General features: G+C 42.8%; 1 protein-coding gene across 1 annotated transcript in view; it reads right to left on the bottom strand.

Moving 5' to 3' along the window:
* LOC140733768 (PC3-like endoprotease variant B) overlaps positions 1–14,693 on the bottom strand; it is a 2,072,848-nt gene that overhangs the window by 1,605,824 nt on the left and 452,331 nt on the right. Inside the window, 1 exon segment of the mRNA XM_073057521.1 lies at positions 10,798–10,890. Within this exon segment, the coding sequence (XP_072913622.1) occupies positions 10,798–10,890 (93 nt within the window).

Here is a 14,693-nt window from a genome sequence, read left to right as displayed (position 1 = left end):
TGGAATTCTTTGAGAAGATTACAAGTCGGATAAGTAAAAGGGATGCAGTGGATGTTGTACATTTGGATTTGCAGAAAGCCTTTGACAAGGTGCCACATGTGAGGCTGCTTACCAAGTTAAGAGCCCATGGTGTTACAGGAAATTTACTGGAATGGTTAGAGTATTGGCTAATTGGTAGGAGGCAGCGAGTGGGAATAAAAGGATCCTTTTCTGGTTGGCTGCCAGTGACTAGTGGTGTTCCTCAGGGATCAGTGTTGGGACCACTTCTTTTCATGTTGTATATAAATGATTTAGAAAATGGAATAGGTGGCTTTGTTGCGAAATTTGCAGATGATATAAAGATTGGTGGAGGGGCAGGTAGCCTGTAGGGAACAGGTAGAATGTAGAAGGCCATGGACAAATTACGAGAAAGGGCAAGCAAGTGGTAAATGAAATACAATGTTGGAAAATGCACGGTCTTGCACTTTAGAAATAAATGTGCAGACTATTTTCCAAACGGAGGGAAGATCCAAACATCTGAGATGCAAAGGGACTTAAGAGTCCTTTGCAGAACACCCTAAAGGCTAACCTTCTGATAAAGTCGGTAGTGAGGAAGGCAAATGCCATGTTAGCATTCATTTCAAGAGGTCTAGAATACAAGAGCAGGGATGTGAGGCTGAGGCTTTATAAGGCACTGGTGAGCCTCACCTTGAGTATTGTGAACAGTTTTGGGCTCCTCATCGAAGGAAAGATGTGCTGGCACTGGAGAGGATCCAGAGGAGGTTCACAAGGTGGATTCCAGAATTGAAAGGGCTATCATACGAGGAATGTTTGATAGCTCTTGGTCTGTACTCACTGGAATTTAGAAAGATGTTGGGGGGGGGGGGGAATCTGATTGAAACCTTTTGACTTTGAAAGGCCTAGACAGAGTAGAAGTGGAAAGGATGTTTCCCATGGTGGGAGAGTCTGGGATAAGAGGGCACTACTTTAGATGGAGGGGCATCAGTTTAAAACAAAGATGCAGAGAAATTTCTTTAGCCAGAAGGTGGTGAATTTGTAGAATTTGTTACCACATGCAGTTGTGGTGGCCAGGTCATTGGGTGTATTTAAGGCAGAGATTGATAGGTTCTTGATTGGACGTGGCATCAAAGGCTACAGGGAGAAGGCCAGGGAATGGTGTTGAGGAGGGGAAAGGTCAAGTCGGGCAAAGCAGACTTGATGGGCCAAATGGCCTAATTCTGCTTCCTTGTCTTATGGTCTTATACTGAACCCCTTGGGTTCAGGTGTAACCCATCTCTTTTGTATAGGTCATACCTTCCCCAGAGAAATCCCAATGATCCATATCGAAAACAGAAATAGCCCAGGTTATCAGGAATAAGCTACAAATATTTTTTAAAAGCATGTAGTTTTGTTGGATTAGTGAACTAGCACATACAATTCAATCTGTACAAGTTTGAGAAAATTAGTATGGGGCCAAGGTCGCCAACTATGTTAAATGATCCAATTGGAAGTAGATGATGGGTTACATGTAAAATGCTGTTTAAGTGGTTAAACAGTAAAATAAGGCTACAGAAGTATTTGAATTTTAATGAGAAGGCTTCATTAAGTCTTGAATGTTAAAGCACTCCTTACATTAATTCAAAGATATAATTAGTTCTCTTCTAATATTTGTATATCTGTGCAGTTGTAATGCTACTGTGACACTGTAATTTCCTTTGGGATCAATAAAGTATATATCTATCTATCTGGTGGAAAAATATGAATCAAACAACATAACACTAAACTAAAATGGAAAATATTTCTGAGATGAACAAAGTAAAGATGAAGATTGTTTTGATTGGTACCACTTCAGCCATTCATTGGATGTTCCTGTATATGTTGACCATAAGACATAGGAATAGAATTAGACCACTTGGCCCATCAGGTCTGCTCCACCATTCAATCATGACTGATCCTTTTTTCCCCTCCTCAACCCCACTCCCTGGCCTTCTCCCCATAGCCTATGAAGTCAAGAACATCTCAACCCAAAGACCTGGCCTCCACAGTTGCATGTGGTAGAAAAATTCCACAAATTCACCACCCTCTGGCTAAAGAAATTTATCCGCGTCTCTGCTTTAAATGGACACCCCTCTATCCTGAAGCTGTGCCCTCTTGTCCTAGATTCCCTACCATTGGAAACATCCTTTCCATGTCTATGCCTCGGCCTTTTGATATTCAAAAGGTTTCAATGAGTTCCCACTGCCCCCATCTTTCTAAATTCTCGTGATTATAGGCCCAAATCTATCAAATATTCCTCATACAATAACCCTTTTATTCCAATTGTAATCTGTGGCCTGCATCCCAGCCACTGTTGGGAGGCCTCTATATAACTGCCATCAGAGTCCTTTTTGCCCTTGCAGTTTCTAAACTCAACCCACAAGGATTTAACATCTTCCAATCCTAAGTCACATCTTTCAAATGATTGGATGTCTTTCTTTAATGGGCATTCAGCTCCCAGCTACAACCATGATTCAGTGAAGGCCTCAACATCATACCAGACAATCTGTAATAGTGCAACAAGATCATCCCTCTTGTTTCTTATATATACTCCATGCATTGAGATATATCACTCTGAGTGCTGTATTTGCTACCCTGTTTAATTCTGCATCCCTAATGCACTGATACTCACCCTGCTGGCTGCAATTTTGCCCTATCGTCTTCCTGCCTTTCCTGAAGCCCTGCCCCCTGCACCAGCTTCTCAGCCACACAGTTATCTGCTAAGTCATCCTGTTTCTACCCTCACTGACGTGTGGCACAAGTAGCAATCCAGAAATTACTGCCCTGGAGGTCCTGCTTCTCAGCTTTCTGCCTAGCTCTCTAAATTCTCTCTTCAGGACCTCTTTGCTTTTCCTTCCTACATCATGGGTACCAATATGTACCGGGACATCTGGCTGCTCCCCCTCCCCCTCCTAAGTGCTGTGAACACAGTCTATGATATATCTGACCCTGGCACCTGGGAAGCAACATACCATCTGGGTGTCCCGTTCATGTCCACAGAATCTCGTCTGTTCCTCTGAGTCACCTATTGAGTCCCCTATCACTACCACTCCACTCTTCTCCCTCTATCTCTTCTGCACCACGGACCATGATCAATGCCAATAACCTGGCCTCTGTAGCATTCGCCTGGGAGGTCACCCCCCCCCCCCCCGCCCCCACCACAGAATCCACAATGGTATTATTGAGGGGAATGGCCACAGGGGTGCTCTGTACTAACTGCCTAATCATCTTCCCATTCCTTCTCCTGACAGTCACCCAGCTACTCCAGCAACTTCGGGGTGATTACTTCCCTGTAACTCTGATCGATGATCTCCTCACTCTCCCGTTCAAGCTGAGGGTCATCCAGCTGCTGCTCCTGATCCCTGACACGGTCTTCAAGGACACCCAGCATGAAAAAACATACAATGGCCATTTAAACTACATTAAATACAGGAATAAAAAGGGGAATTTAACAGAAACTTACCTGGAGAACTTACCCAGAGGCAACACCTCTTCCGAGCTGAAGCCTCCGTTGAGCCAAAGCTTGATACTCCCACTCACACCACTGGTCTGCTCCCAACAATGGCCACTCCAACATTGCTCGTCATAAAATCTGTCTTGGGTCTTGAGAGGATGTAGGAACAAGCGAAGTGACCACATGGAGTATTTGAGGAAAGACCTCTTCCAAAAGCGTTCCTAATTCTTCGTAGTCTCCCCCAAGATTGACAGATTGTCATCAGGAAAAGCAGAGTTGGAAAACAAATTGAGGTTTTCCATTCCTGATGAAGGGTTTTGGCCTGAAACGTCGTCACTACCTCCTCCCATAGATGCTGTCTGGCCTGCTGAGTTCTGCCAGCATTTTGTGTTTTTTTTGAGGTTTTCCATTCTGGCTCATCTCTCACTCCTTCTCTTTCCCTCACCTGCTCATCACCTCCCTCCAGTGCCTCTCCTCCTTCTTTTTCTCCCAAAGTCCACAATCCTTTCCTATCAGACTCCTTTTTCTCCAGTCTACCTTTCCCACCTATCACCTCCCAGCTTCGCACTTCACCTCTCTCCCCCATCCACCATCCCCTTCACCAGAGTCTCAGCTATCATCTGCGAGTTTGTTCTCTTCCCTCCTCACCCCTCCTCCTTATTTTGGCTTCCTCCCCCCTCCTTTCCAGCCCTGATGAAGGGAGCATTCAAAATAGTGACTCATCGATGCTGACTGACCACCTTAGTTCTTCCTGCATTTGTGTGTTGCTCAACAACTGGGAGTCTTTCTTACGACATACGTATTCAGATTACAAGTATTGAATTTGGAACCAGAATATAAAACAAAAGTTTATCCAAACGAGTTCTTTATGATTTCTTAGTGGAACTAGTTAACAGGAAGGTTTTAAGCACCTTAATCTGAAGGGGCAGATAATTGGTTATCTCATGGGACAAAAAAGAATCAGACAAAGGAAAAGAATAAATTAATCTATGAAAAATATGGGCAGCAGCTCTTTACAGTGTTTATTAAATTTATTTAGGTCCAGATAAAGAAGATGTGGAGAGAATGTTTTCTATTGGGGAGGGTCTAAGACTAGAGGACATAGACTCAGAACAGAAGAACATCCATTTAGAATGGAGTTATGGTAGAATTTTTTCAGCCAGAGAGTGGTGCCTGTGGAGTTCGTTGCCACAGGTGGCTGTGGAAGCCAAGTCATTGGGTATATTTAAGGCAGAGTTTGATTAGTCAGGGCATGAAGGAATATGGGGAGAAGGTAGGAGATTGGGGCTGAGAGGGAAAATGAATCAGCCATGATGAAATGGCAGAGCAGACTCAATGGGCCAAATGGCCTAATTCTGTTCCTATACCTTACGGTCTTAAGGATTTATGTTAGAAAAAAAAGCTTATGTTTTCAAGCACATACGCTCTATAAAAACAGGCTGCATTAAGATAGGTCTGCAAACATTTACAATGATGCAAAATATTTTAAGAAATGCAAAAATTATGATAATCTCATAATCAGTGTTCTAAATGGTATTTTATATTTTACACAGTGATATCCTTGCAACACAAAATCATTTTCTCTATATTTTGATTCTGATATGAAGAACTCAGTGACTGAAGTCAATGGAAGACCATGTTAGTGATTCTTTCGACTGCAATGGTCTAAGGCATATTGCTCAAAGGACATTTGTGCAAAATAGATCATATATTTTATGCATGTCGTTGTCACCATCTTCTTCAGCCATGTGTTCCTCTATCACACCCTCTCTGAGCACTTCCTGTCTCAATCATCTGGCTGGTTTCATCTGTCACAAAACACGGAATGTGCAATGCCTGACAAATGGAACGGATTAAGTCTACATTCTACACCAGATTATATTTATTACATGTTGTCCCTAATATAACACCAAAATCCCTACTCAATACCTGCTGCTCTAAATTCATTCAAACATAATTTTGAAGCAAGCTTAGTAAAAACTTCTACGTTAATATTTTATGGTTTAAAAAAAAGATTTCTAGCTTTATACGTCATCTGCAAATAGCAGAGAGTATGCATCTTGGCAGCATATAGTGTTTTTTGTGCTTTTATTTTTATTGAGAGATACAGTGCCGACAGGCCCTTCTGACCCGCTCAGCTGCACAGCTTAGCAACACACCTGTTTAACACTAGCATAATCACAGGGCAATTTACAACGACCAATTAACCTATCAACATCTTTGGACTGTGGGAGTCAACTGGAGCACCCAGAGGGAACTCACACTGTCACGGGGAGAACGTACAAACTCTTTACAGATGATAAGGCCACAGGCCATAAGACATAGAAGCAGGATTAGGCCATCTGGCCCATGGAGTCTGCTCCGCCATTCAATCATGGCTGATCCTTTTTTTTCCTATCTCCTCCTCAACCCCAGTTCCCGGCCTTCTTCCCGTAACCTTTGATGTCATGTCCAGTCAAGAACCTATCAAGCTCCGCTGTAAATATACCCAATGACCTGGCCTCCACAGCTGCATGTGGCAACAAATTACACAAATTCACCACCCTTTGGCTAAAGAAATTTCTCCACATTTCTGTTTTGAAAGGGTGCCCCTCCATCCTGAGGCTGTGCCCTCTTGTTCTAGACTCTCCCATCATGGGAAACATCCTTTTCACATCCACTCAGTCTAGTGCATTCAACATTCAAAAGTTTTCAATGAGATTCCCCCTCATCCTTCTGAATTCCAGCAAGTACAGACCCAGAGCCATCAAACGTTCCTTGTATGATAGCCCTTTCATCCCTGGAATCATCCTTGTGAACCTCCTCTGGACCCTCTCCAATGCCAGCACATCTTTTCTAAGATGAGGGGCCCAAAACTGTTCACAATACATGAGGTGAGTCCTCACCATTGTCTTGTAATGATGTCAGAATTGAACACTGAACTCTGAAACACCCTGAGTTGTAAAAGCATCTCACTCAACGTTTTACTACAGTGGTGCCTGGTAATAAATTAGATTAGCTTTATTTGTCACATGTACATCAAAATGCATTATTTGTATCTCAATGACCAACACAGCCTGAGAATTGTGCTGGGGGCAGCCCGCAAGTATTGCCACACTTCTGGTGCAAATACAATATGGCTACATCCCACTCAACCTAACCCTAACCCATACGTCTTTGGAGCATGGGAGGAAACTGGAGCACCTGAAGGAAAAGCATGTGGTCACTGGGAGAATGGACAAAATCCTTTCAGAGGACGGTGGGAATTGGTGATTCATGGTGCTATAAAGCTTGGCATGAATTGCCAATGCTACCATTCTGCCTTATGCAGTTCCAGCAGAAAAACAAAACATGCTTCATAACTTTCCACATTTTGGAGCACAGGAACACTAATCCTCTTCCACTATTTAGCTGGAATTAGTTTATGGAACAGCCATGGCACATCGACAGTACTGTGCAAAAGTGCCCAAGACATTTACACAGTACAGTTGTAATGACCTTGCCTGGTGTCTCAGGGCTGGATGTGCCTGCACCCATGTCACACACTGCACCAGCACCCTTTCTCTGACATCCCCTCCCATGGTGCTCCACCCTCATCTTTCCCAACATCCTTTGCTCCCGCCAGATTTACAACCTTGATCTCCACTCCACGCTGACAAACAGAGTACTATACAAATGTCTTAGGCACCCTAGCTACATATATGTGCATGATACTTTTGCACAGTACTATATATTCAAGGTTAGGTACCTGCTAGTATCCTTGAATCACAACAGTCTATTAATTACAGATTAGTTCTGATCAGTAGAGTTTGATTTAACTAACACACTAGGTGTTACTTTAACTTCCTCCCCTGCTTTATCTTCAAATTTAGAAACATAGAAACATAGAAAACTGACAGCACAATACAGGCCCTTCGGCCCACAAAGTTGTGCTGAACATGTCCCTACCTTAGAAATTAATAAGCTTACCTATAGCCCTCTATTTTGCTAAGCTCCATGTACCTATCTAAAAGTCTCTTAAAAGACCCCATTGTATCCACCTCCACCACCGTTGCCGGCAGCCCATTCCACGCACTCACCACTCTCTGAGTAAAAAACTTACCCGACATCTCCCCAGTACTTTAAACCTGTGTCCTCTTGTGGCAACCATTTCAGCCCTGGGAAAAAGCCTCTGGCTATCCACATGATCAATGACTCTCATCACTAAATGGACTCTAATTTTAGAAAGATGGACTAAATCTCCTCGTTTCCCCTTTAACCCTCCCGCCCCATCACCCACACATCCCACTCACCAATTCACCTTCTCCCCTTTATTCCGTGGACCATTGTCCTCTCCTGACAGATTCCATCTTCTTCAGCCCTGTGTTGCTTTCTCGTGTCACCTCCTAGTTTCTTGCATCATTCCCATTCTTTCAACCTCCCTCACCTGCCTAACACACCCTTCACCTATCATTTGCTTGTGCTGCACCCCTTACCTCATATTTTTATGTAAGACTATAAGGCCATAAGATATAGGAGCAAATTAGGCCATTTGGCCCATCGAGTTTGCTCCACCATTTCATCATGGCTGATCCATTTTCCTCTCAGCCCCAATCTCCTGCCTTCACCCCTTCATGCTCTGACTAATCAAGAGTCTATCAACCTCTGCCTTAAATACACATAAGGACGACCTCCCCAGCTGCCTATAGCAATGAATTCTATAGATTCACCACCCTCTGGATAAAGAAATTTCTTCACATCTCCAATCTAAAAAGATATCCCTCTATATTTAGGCTGTGTCCTCCAGTCCCAGACTCTCCCACCATGGTAAACATCCTCTCCACATCCACTCTCTAAAGCCATTTAATAGGTTTCAATGAGGTCACCCCTCATTCTTCAGTTCCAGTGAGTACATGTCCAGATTCATCAAACGCTCTTCATACGACACGCCATTCAATCCCGGAATCATTTTTGTGAATCTCCTTTGAACCTCTCCAGTTTCAGCAGATCTTTTCAAAGACAAGGGGACCAAAACTGCACAAAATGCTCCGTGATGCCTCACTATTGCTCCATAAAGCCTCAATGTAAAATTGTTGCTTTTATATTCCACTCTGACTAACTGCCCTCTTTCATTCTAATCCCGCTGATGTTTTCCTCCAAGGATGTTGCCTGACTCACTGAGTTCCTCTAGCGTTTTGTTGTTGCTGTCAGAGATTTTCAGTTTTAAAATCAGATCCAATGGGTTGGTCCACTGTAGTTCTCTCAGTGGAAGATAGCTCACACAAATCCCCAGTTCTTGTAGTGGGTGCAAGTGTATGCATCGAATCATTATTTGCCAATAAAAATGATGGCCAGCTTAGCATTCCGCAGATTTAATGGTGTGTGAGTGTTATTACAGGAAATATTTACTGCATTCACTTTTTGTAGATAAGCATAATATTTCAGAAAGGAAAGGCACCATTTATGTTTACACTGAATTAAAGCTGACAAGTTCTATCAAGAACATAGCAATAATTGAGAATTTTGAAAATTTAGCAATCTAAGTACATCATACAAATCTGGGAAATGTACACAAACAGTAAAGAAAATCTTATAAAGAATATCTTTCCTTCAGAATTCCAACCAATGTTCTACAAAACTGCACAATGTAGTGGATATGGCCCAGTCCATCATGGGTAAAGCCCTCCACACTATTGAGCACGTCTACATGGAGTGCTGTCACAGGAAAGCAGCATCCATCGTCAAGGTCCCAGCTAACCACGTCATGCTCACTTCCAACTGCTGCCATCAGGAAGGAGATAGAGGAGCCCCAGGTCCTACAACACCTGATTCAGGAACGGTTATAACCCCTCAATTATTAGGCTCTTGAACCAGTCTGGTCTTGACAGGCATTGTATCAAGCAAATATAAAAAGGCTGTTCTTCCCCTTTCAAGATTCAAATTTTGTTGGTCATGTGTACATCGAAGCATACAGTGAAATGTGTCATTTACGTTAGCAACCAACACACCCACAAGTGTCTCCACACATTCTGGTGCCAATACGCCATTGATTTTTTAAATGGTGATGTCCCATAATCTTCACTGGAGAAGGTTGCTTCTGCCAAATAATTCTCCATATTAATAGAAATACCATTCATTGAAGTTCACGCACATTCCTGCTGCTAGGTTCAGCCAAAATCACTCTGATTCAAGATTCAAGTACATTTGTTATCAAAGAATACATAAATTATACAATCTTGAAATTTGCTTCCTCAGAGGTTGCCACATAGCAGAAACCTGAAAGAACCCAATTTAAAGAAAATAAAGAATAAAAATAAAAGGCACAATGCACAAAGGAAAGAAAAAGAAAATCATGCAAATAGTTGAAGCAAACAACAGTGTTCTGAACCAAAAACAGGTCCTCAGATCCAAACCCCGGAGCAGTCTGGAGTAGGCCTGAAACCTCGCTTATCAGCTCATCATATTGGCGGGCACAGAGCACAGCAGTCGGGGCAGTCTTCATAGCCTCAGCACCATGGAGATGACCATCGAGGAGAACGAGCAAAATCTGCTCTCGCCTCTGATCCCAACACCCTGTCTTTCTGGTCTATCTTGGCCAGCACTTAAACTGACCCAACAACAGAACTGCAGAAGGTTTCGTACCCTGGAGAGAGAAGTGAAAATCACAGAGAGCGAGTGAAATCGGCTCTCGGCTCCGATCTGTGCCAGTGTTTAAATTGTCTGAACAGTGCATTGTACCTCACGCTAGGACCCAGGCACCACTGCTACGAAATTCTGATTCTGATGTGCTTAGACCCTGTGGTGAACTACATATACCTGTCTGGACTGCTCCTGTGGCTCCTCCCACAGACCCCTGCTGACTGCTCCTGTGGCTCCTCCCACAGACCCCTGTATAAAGGCGACTGAGGCCTGAGCCCGGCCTCATTCTCCAGGATGTAGTGTTGTTCATTCTTCCAGTCAATAAAAGCCGATACCTCGCTTCTTACGTCTCAGAGTGAGTTATTGATGGTGCATCAGACCCTACCGTCCATCGACTCACTCCAGGCCCAGATTTTTCAGGCCAGCCTGAAGCCTCTCTCAAGCCCTTCAGATCAGCTCAGCAGTCAGAGCAATCCAACTTCACACCCGGGCCAGTTGAATGAGCATTAGAACTTCTCTGCCTGGGCCCCAACTTTGCCTTTTACCACCCAGAGATATAACCAGATGTTATAACCTCTAAAGTGGATAAACATTTTATTTCAGTACTTGATGCAAACACGTAAACAATATGCTGCGTTGTGACAAAAATTTACCTTACTTGAATTACAAACATTTATAAAAATTTACTTCGTGCTCACAAATTCCCAATGTGTTAATTTCATAAGGCCTACCTGTGGTTCCCGCAGCAACCTCTTCCTCATACGTGTCCTGCTTCTGAAATGTCTGGAATCACGCAAGATATAATGTCCATCCATGTTTCCAATCTGCACAATAAAATACAGATGTGAAAATTAAAGATTCTGTGAAGGAGAATGAAAGGTGGGAAAAAATGGACAAATTTAATCGTGAGCTTGATGAAAGGTCTCATCCTGATATATCGACTATTTGTTCCTCTCCATAGATGCTGCCTGACCTGTTGAATTCCTCCAGCATTTGTGTGTGTTGCTCTGGATTTCCAGCATCTGCTGAATCTCTTGTTTGAAGTTTAGCTGAAATGCTGCTCTCATATTGTACTTACACTTGGATCCTGGAATTTTGTCTGTGATAATAAGCCTGATTCTGACACACAGTTCTGTTGTGCTTGTTTTGTAATTTTACTTTTTAATTTCATCGTGATTTTCAACAGGTTTTCCTTCACTGTTAAACTGTTACTCCCTCCGTTGATCCCCTGCCCCCCTCACTCTGGCTATTCCTCTATTGTGAACGCTCCTTCTGTTTTGCTCAATTGGATATGTTAATTCACATGTTCATTACCATATTGTGTGAGATTACTGAACAGACCATTATTGACAGTGTCTAAAGTAACCACGTATTACCATAACGCAATGGGCATCAGCCAGAGATGCACGACGGATTTCAATAATTCTCCGGAGCAGCTCTTCATTCATAGAACATAACACATAACACACACAAAATGCTGGAGGAACTCGGTAAGTCGGGCAATATTCATGGAAATCAATAAACAGTGATGTTTTGGGCTGAGGCTCTTCTTCAGGACTGGAAAGGAAGGGGGAAGGCATCAGAATAAAATTAGGCCTTCTGGCCTGTCAAGTTTACATGATTGGGGAGCGTTGCTGATGGCAGTAAAGTTGACATTGGAACTTTTGTTGAAATAGATGTATCATATGCATGTCTATATGGATTATATATCTAATATGTATGACATTTTTAAAAATCATTATAAATGCAAATGGCTTTATAGGCTCTTCATACCCTTCAGCCCAGCAACCCCCAGTTTAATCATAGCCTAATCACAGAACAATTTACCATAACCAATTAACCTACCAAATGGTACTTCTTCGAACCGTGGGAGGATATCGCAGCACCCAGAGAAAACCCAGGCATACCACAGGCAACGTACAGGCCCCTTACAGATGACGTCGGAATTGAACTTCGAACTCCAAAGCCCTGAGCTGTAATAGCGGTGAGCTAACCGTTACGCTACCATGGCAACCAAAGGGCCTGATCATAGAGCAGGTTAAAGGGTCAGGATAACATTGCAGGCCAAAAGGCCTATACTGTGCTGTAATGCTCCATGTTGCAAATATCACCATTTGAAATATTTCATCATCACACAGAGAGGCATTGAATATGGAGCAGAGAAAGACCACATACATTCACAAAGAGAACATTAAAAAAAACAGCAAACCAGTCTGTGTTCTTCTCAAGCATTTCCTGGCAGTCTGTTCCATGACACACTTGGCATTGCCCAAGGCAAAACAAATCACTTTAACTTACAAATGTACCATACAAGACAGAAATGGTTCCTGATCCTTCTCAAACTTGCACATCAAAGTCAACATGGTCTAAAAAGTGGTTATTCTTCCTCAAAGTAATTATCCACAGCTGTGCAACTGGAACCTACACTCAGTGGCCACTTCGTTGGGTGCACCTGTACATCTACTCGTTAAAGGAAATATCTAGTCAGCCTATCACATGGCAGCAACTCAATGCATAAAAGCATGCAGACATGGTCAAGAGGTTCAGCTGTTATTCAGACCAAACATCAGAATGGGGAAGAAATGTGATCTAAGTGACGTTGACAGTGGAATGATTGTTGGTGCCAGACAGAGTGGTTTGAGTATCTCAGTAACTGCTGATCTCCTGGGATTCTCACACTCAGCAGTCTCCAGAGATTACAGAGAATGGTGAACAAAAAGCACCCAGCGAGTGGCAGTTCTGAGGGTGAAAATCTCTTGTTAATGACAGAGGTCAGAGGAGAATGGTCAGTCTGGTTCATGCTTACAGGAAGGTGACAGTAACTCAAATAACCACACATTACGACTGTGGGGTGCAGAAGAGCACCTCTGAAAGCACAACACCCCAGTCCTTAAAGTGGATGGGCTAGAACAGCTGAAGACCACAAACATACACACAGTGGCCACTTTATTATGAACATTCTTACATCTAATTAGATCTCCTATTAGGAAACGAGTTAGGACAGGTGACGGAAGTGTGTGTAGGGGAACACTTTGGTTCCAGTGATCATAACGCTATTAGTTTCAACTTGATCATGGATAAAGATAGATCTGGTCCTTAGGTTGAAGTTCTAAACTGGAGAAAGGCTAAATTTGAAGAAATGAGAAAAGATCTAAAAAGCGTGAATTGGGACAGGTTGTTCTCTAGCAAGGATGTGATTGGTAAGTGGGAGGCCCTCAAAGGAGAAATTTTAAGAGTGCAGAGTTTGTATGTTCCTGTCAGGATTAAAGGCAAAATGAATAAGAATAAGGAGCCTTGGTTCTCGAGGGATATTGGAACTCTGATAAAGAAAGAGAGAGAGATGTCTGACATGTATAGGAAACGGAGCAAATAAGGTGCTTGAGGAGTATAAAAAGTGCAAACAAAAACCACTTAAGAAAGAATTCAGGAGGGCAAAAAGAAGACATGAGGTAGCTTTGGCAGTCAAGGTGAAGGATAATCCAAAGAATTTCCACAGGTATATTAAGAGCAAAAGGATAGTAAGGGATAAAATTGGTCCTCTTGAAGATCAGAGTGGTCGGCTATGCATGGAGCCAAAAGAAATGGGGGAGATCTAAAATGGTTTTTTTGCATCTGTATTTACTAAGGAAACTGGCATGGAGTCTATGGAAATAAGGCAAACAAGTAGTGAGGTCATGGAACCTATACAGATTGAAGAAAAGGAGGTGCTTGCTGTCTTGAGAGAAATCAGTGTAGATAAATCCCCAGGACCTGACAGGATATTTCCTCAGAACTTGAGGGAGACTAGTGTTGAAATTGCAGGGGCCCTGGCAGATATATTTAAAATGTCAATATCTACGGGTGAGGTGCCGGAGGATTGATCATGTTGTTCCATTGTTTAAAAAAGGCTCTGAAAGTAATCCAGGAAATTATAGGCTGGTAAATTTGGCGTCGGTAATAGGTGAATTATTGGAAGGAGTACTAAGAGATAGGATCTACAAGTATTTGGATAGACAGGGACTTATTAGGGAGAGTCAACATGGCTTTGTGCGTGGTAGGTCATGTTTAACAAATCTATTAGAGTTTTTCAAGGAGGTTACAAGGAAAGTGGATGAACGGAAGGCAGTGGATGTTGTCTACATGGACTTCAGTAAGGCCTTTGACAAGCTCCCGCATGGGAGGTTAGTTAGGAAGATTCAGTCGCTAGGTACACATGGAGAGGTAGTAATTTGGATTTGACATTGGCTCAATGGGAGAAGTTAGAGAGTGGTAATGGAGGTTTGCTAGTCTGAGTGGAGGCCTGTGACTAGTGGTGTGCCACAGGGTTCAGTGCTGGGTCCATTGTTATTTGTCACCTATATCAATGATCTGGATGATAATGTGGTAAATTGGATCAGCAAATTTGCTGATGATACAAAGATTGGAGGTGTAGTGGACAGTGAAAAAGGTTTTCAAAGCTTGCAGAGGGATTTGAACAAGCTGGCAAAATGGGCTGACAAATGCAGTTTAGCATTTAATGCATTAAATGCTAAAGTTTAATGCAGGCAAGTGTGAGGTATTGCACTTTGGAAGGACAAACCAAGGTAAAACATACAAGGTAAATGGTAGGGCACTGAGGAGTGCAGTAGAACAGAGGGATCTGGAAATA

The sequence above is a fragment of the Hemitrygon akajei genome, chromosome 9 (assembly GCF_048418815.1).
Source record: "Hemitrygon akajei chromosome 9, sHemAka1.3, whole genome shotgun sequence".
Taxonomy (NCBI): Eukaryota; Metazoa; Chordata; class Chondrichthyes; order Myliobatiformes; family Dasyatidae; genus Hemitrygon; species Hemitrygon akajei.
Note: the sequence above shows the minus strand (reverse complement) of the source record. Positions and strands in the feature narration are given on the sequence as shown.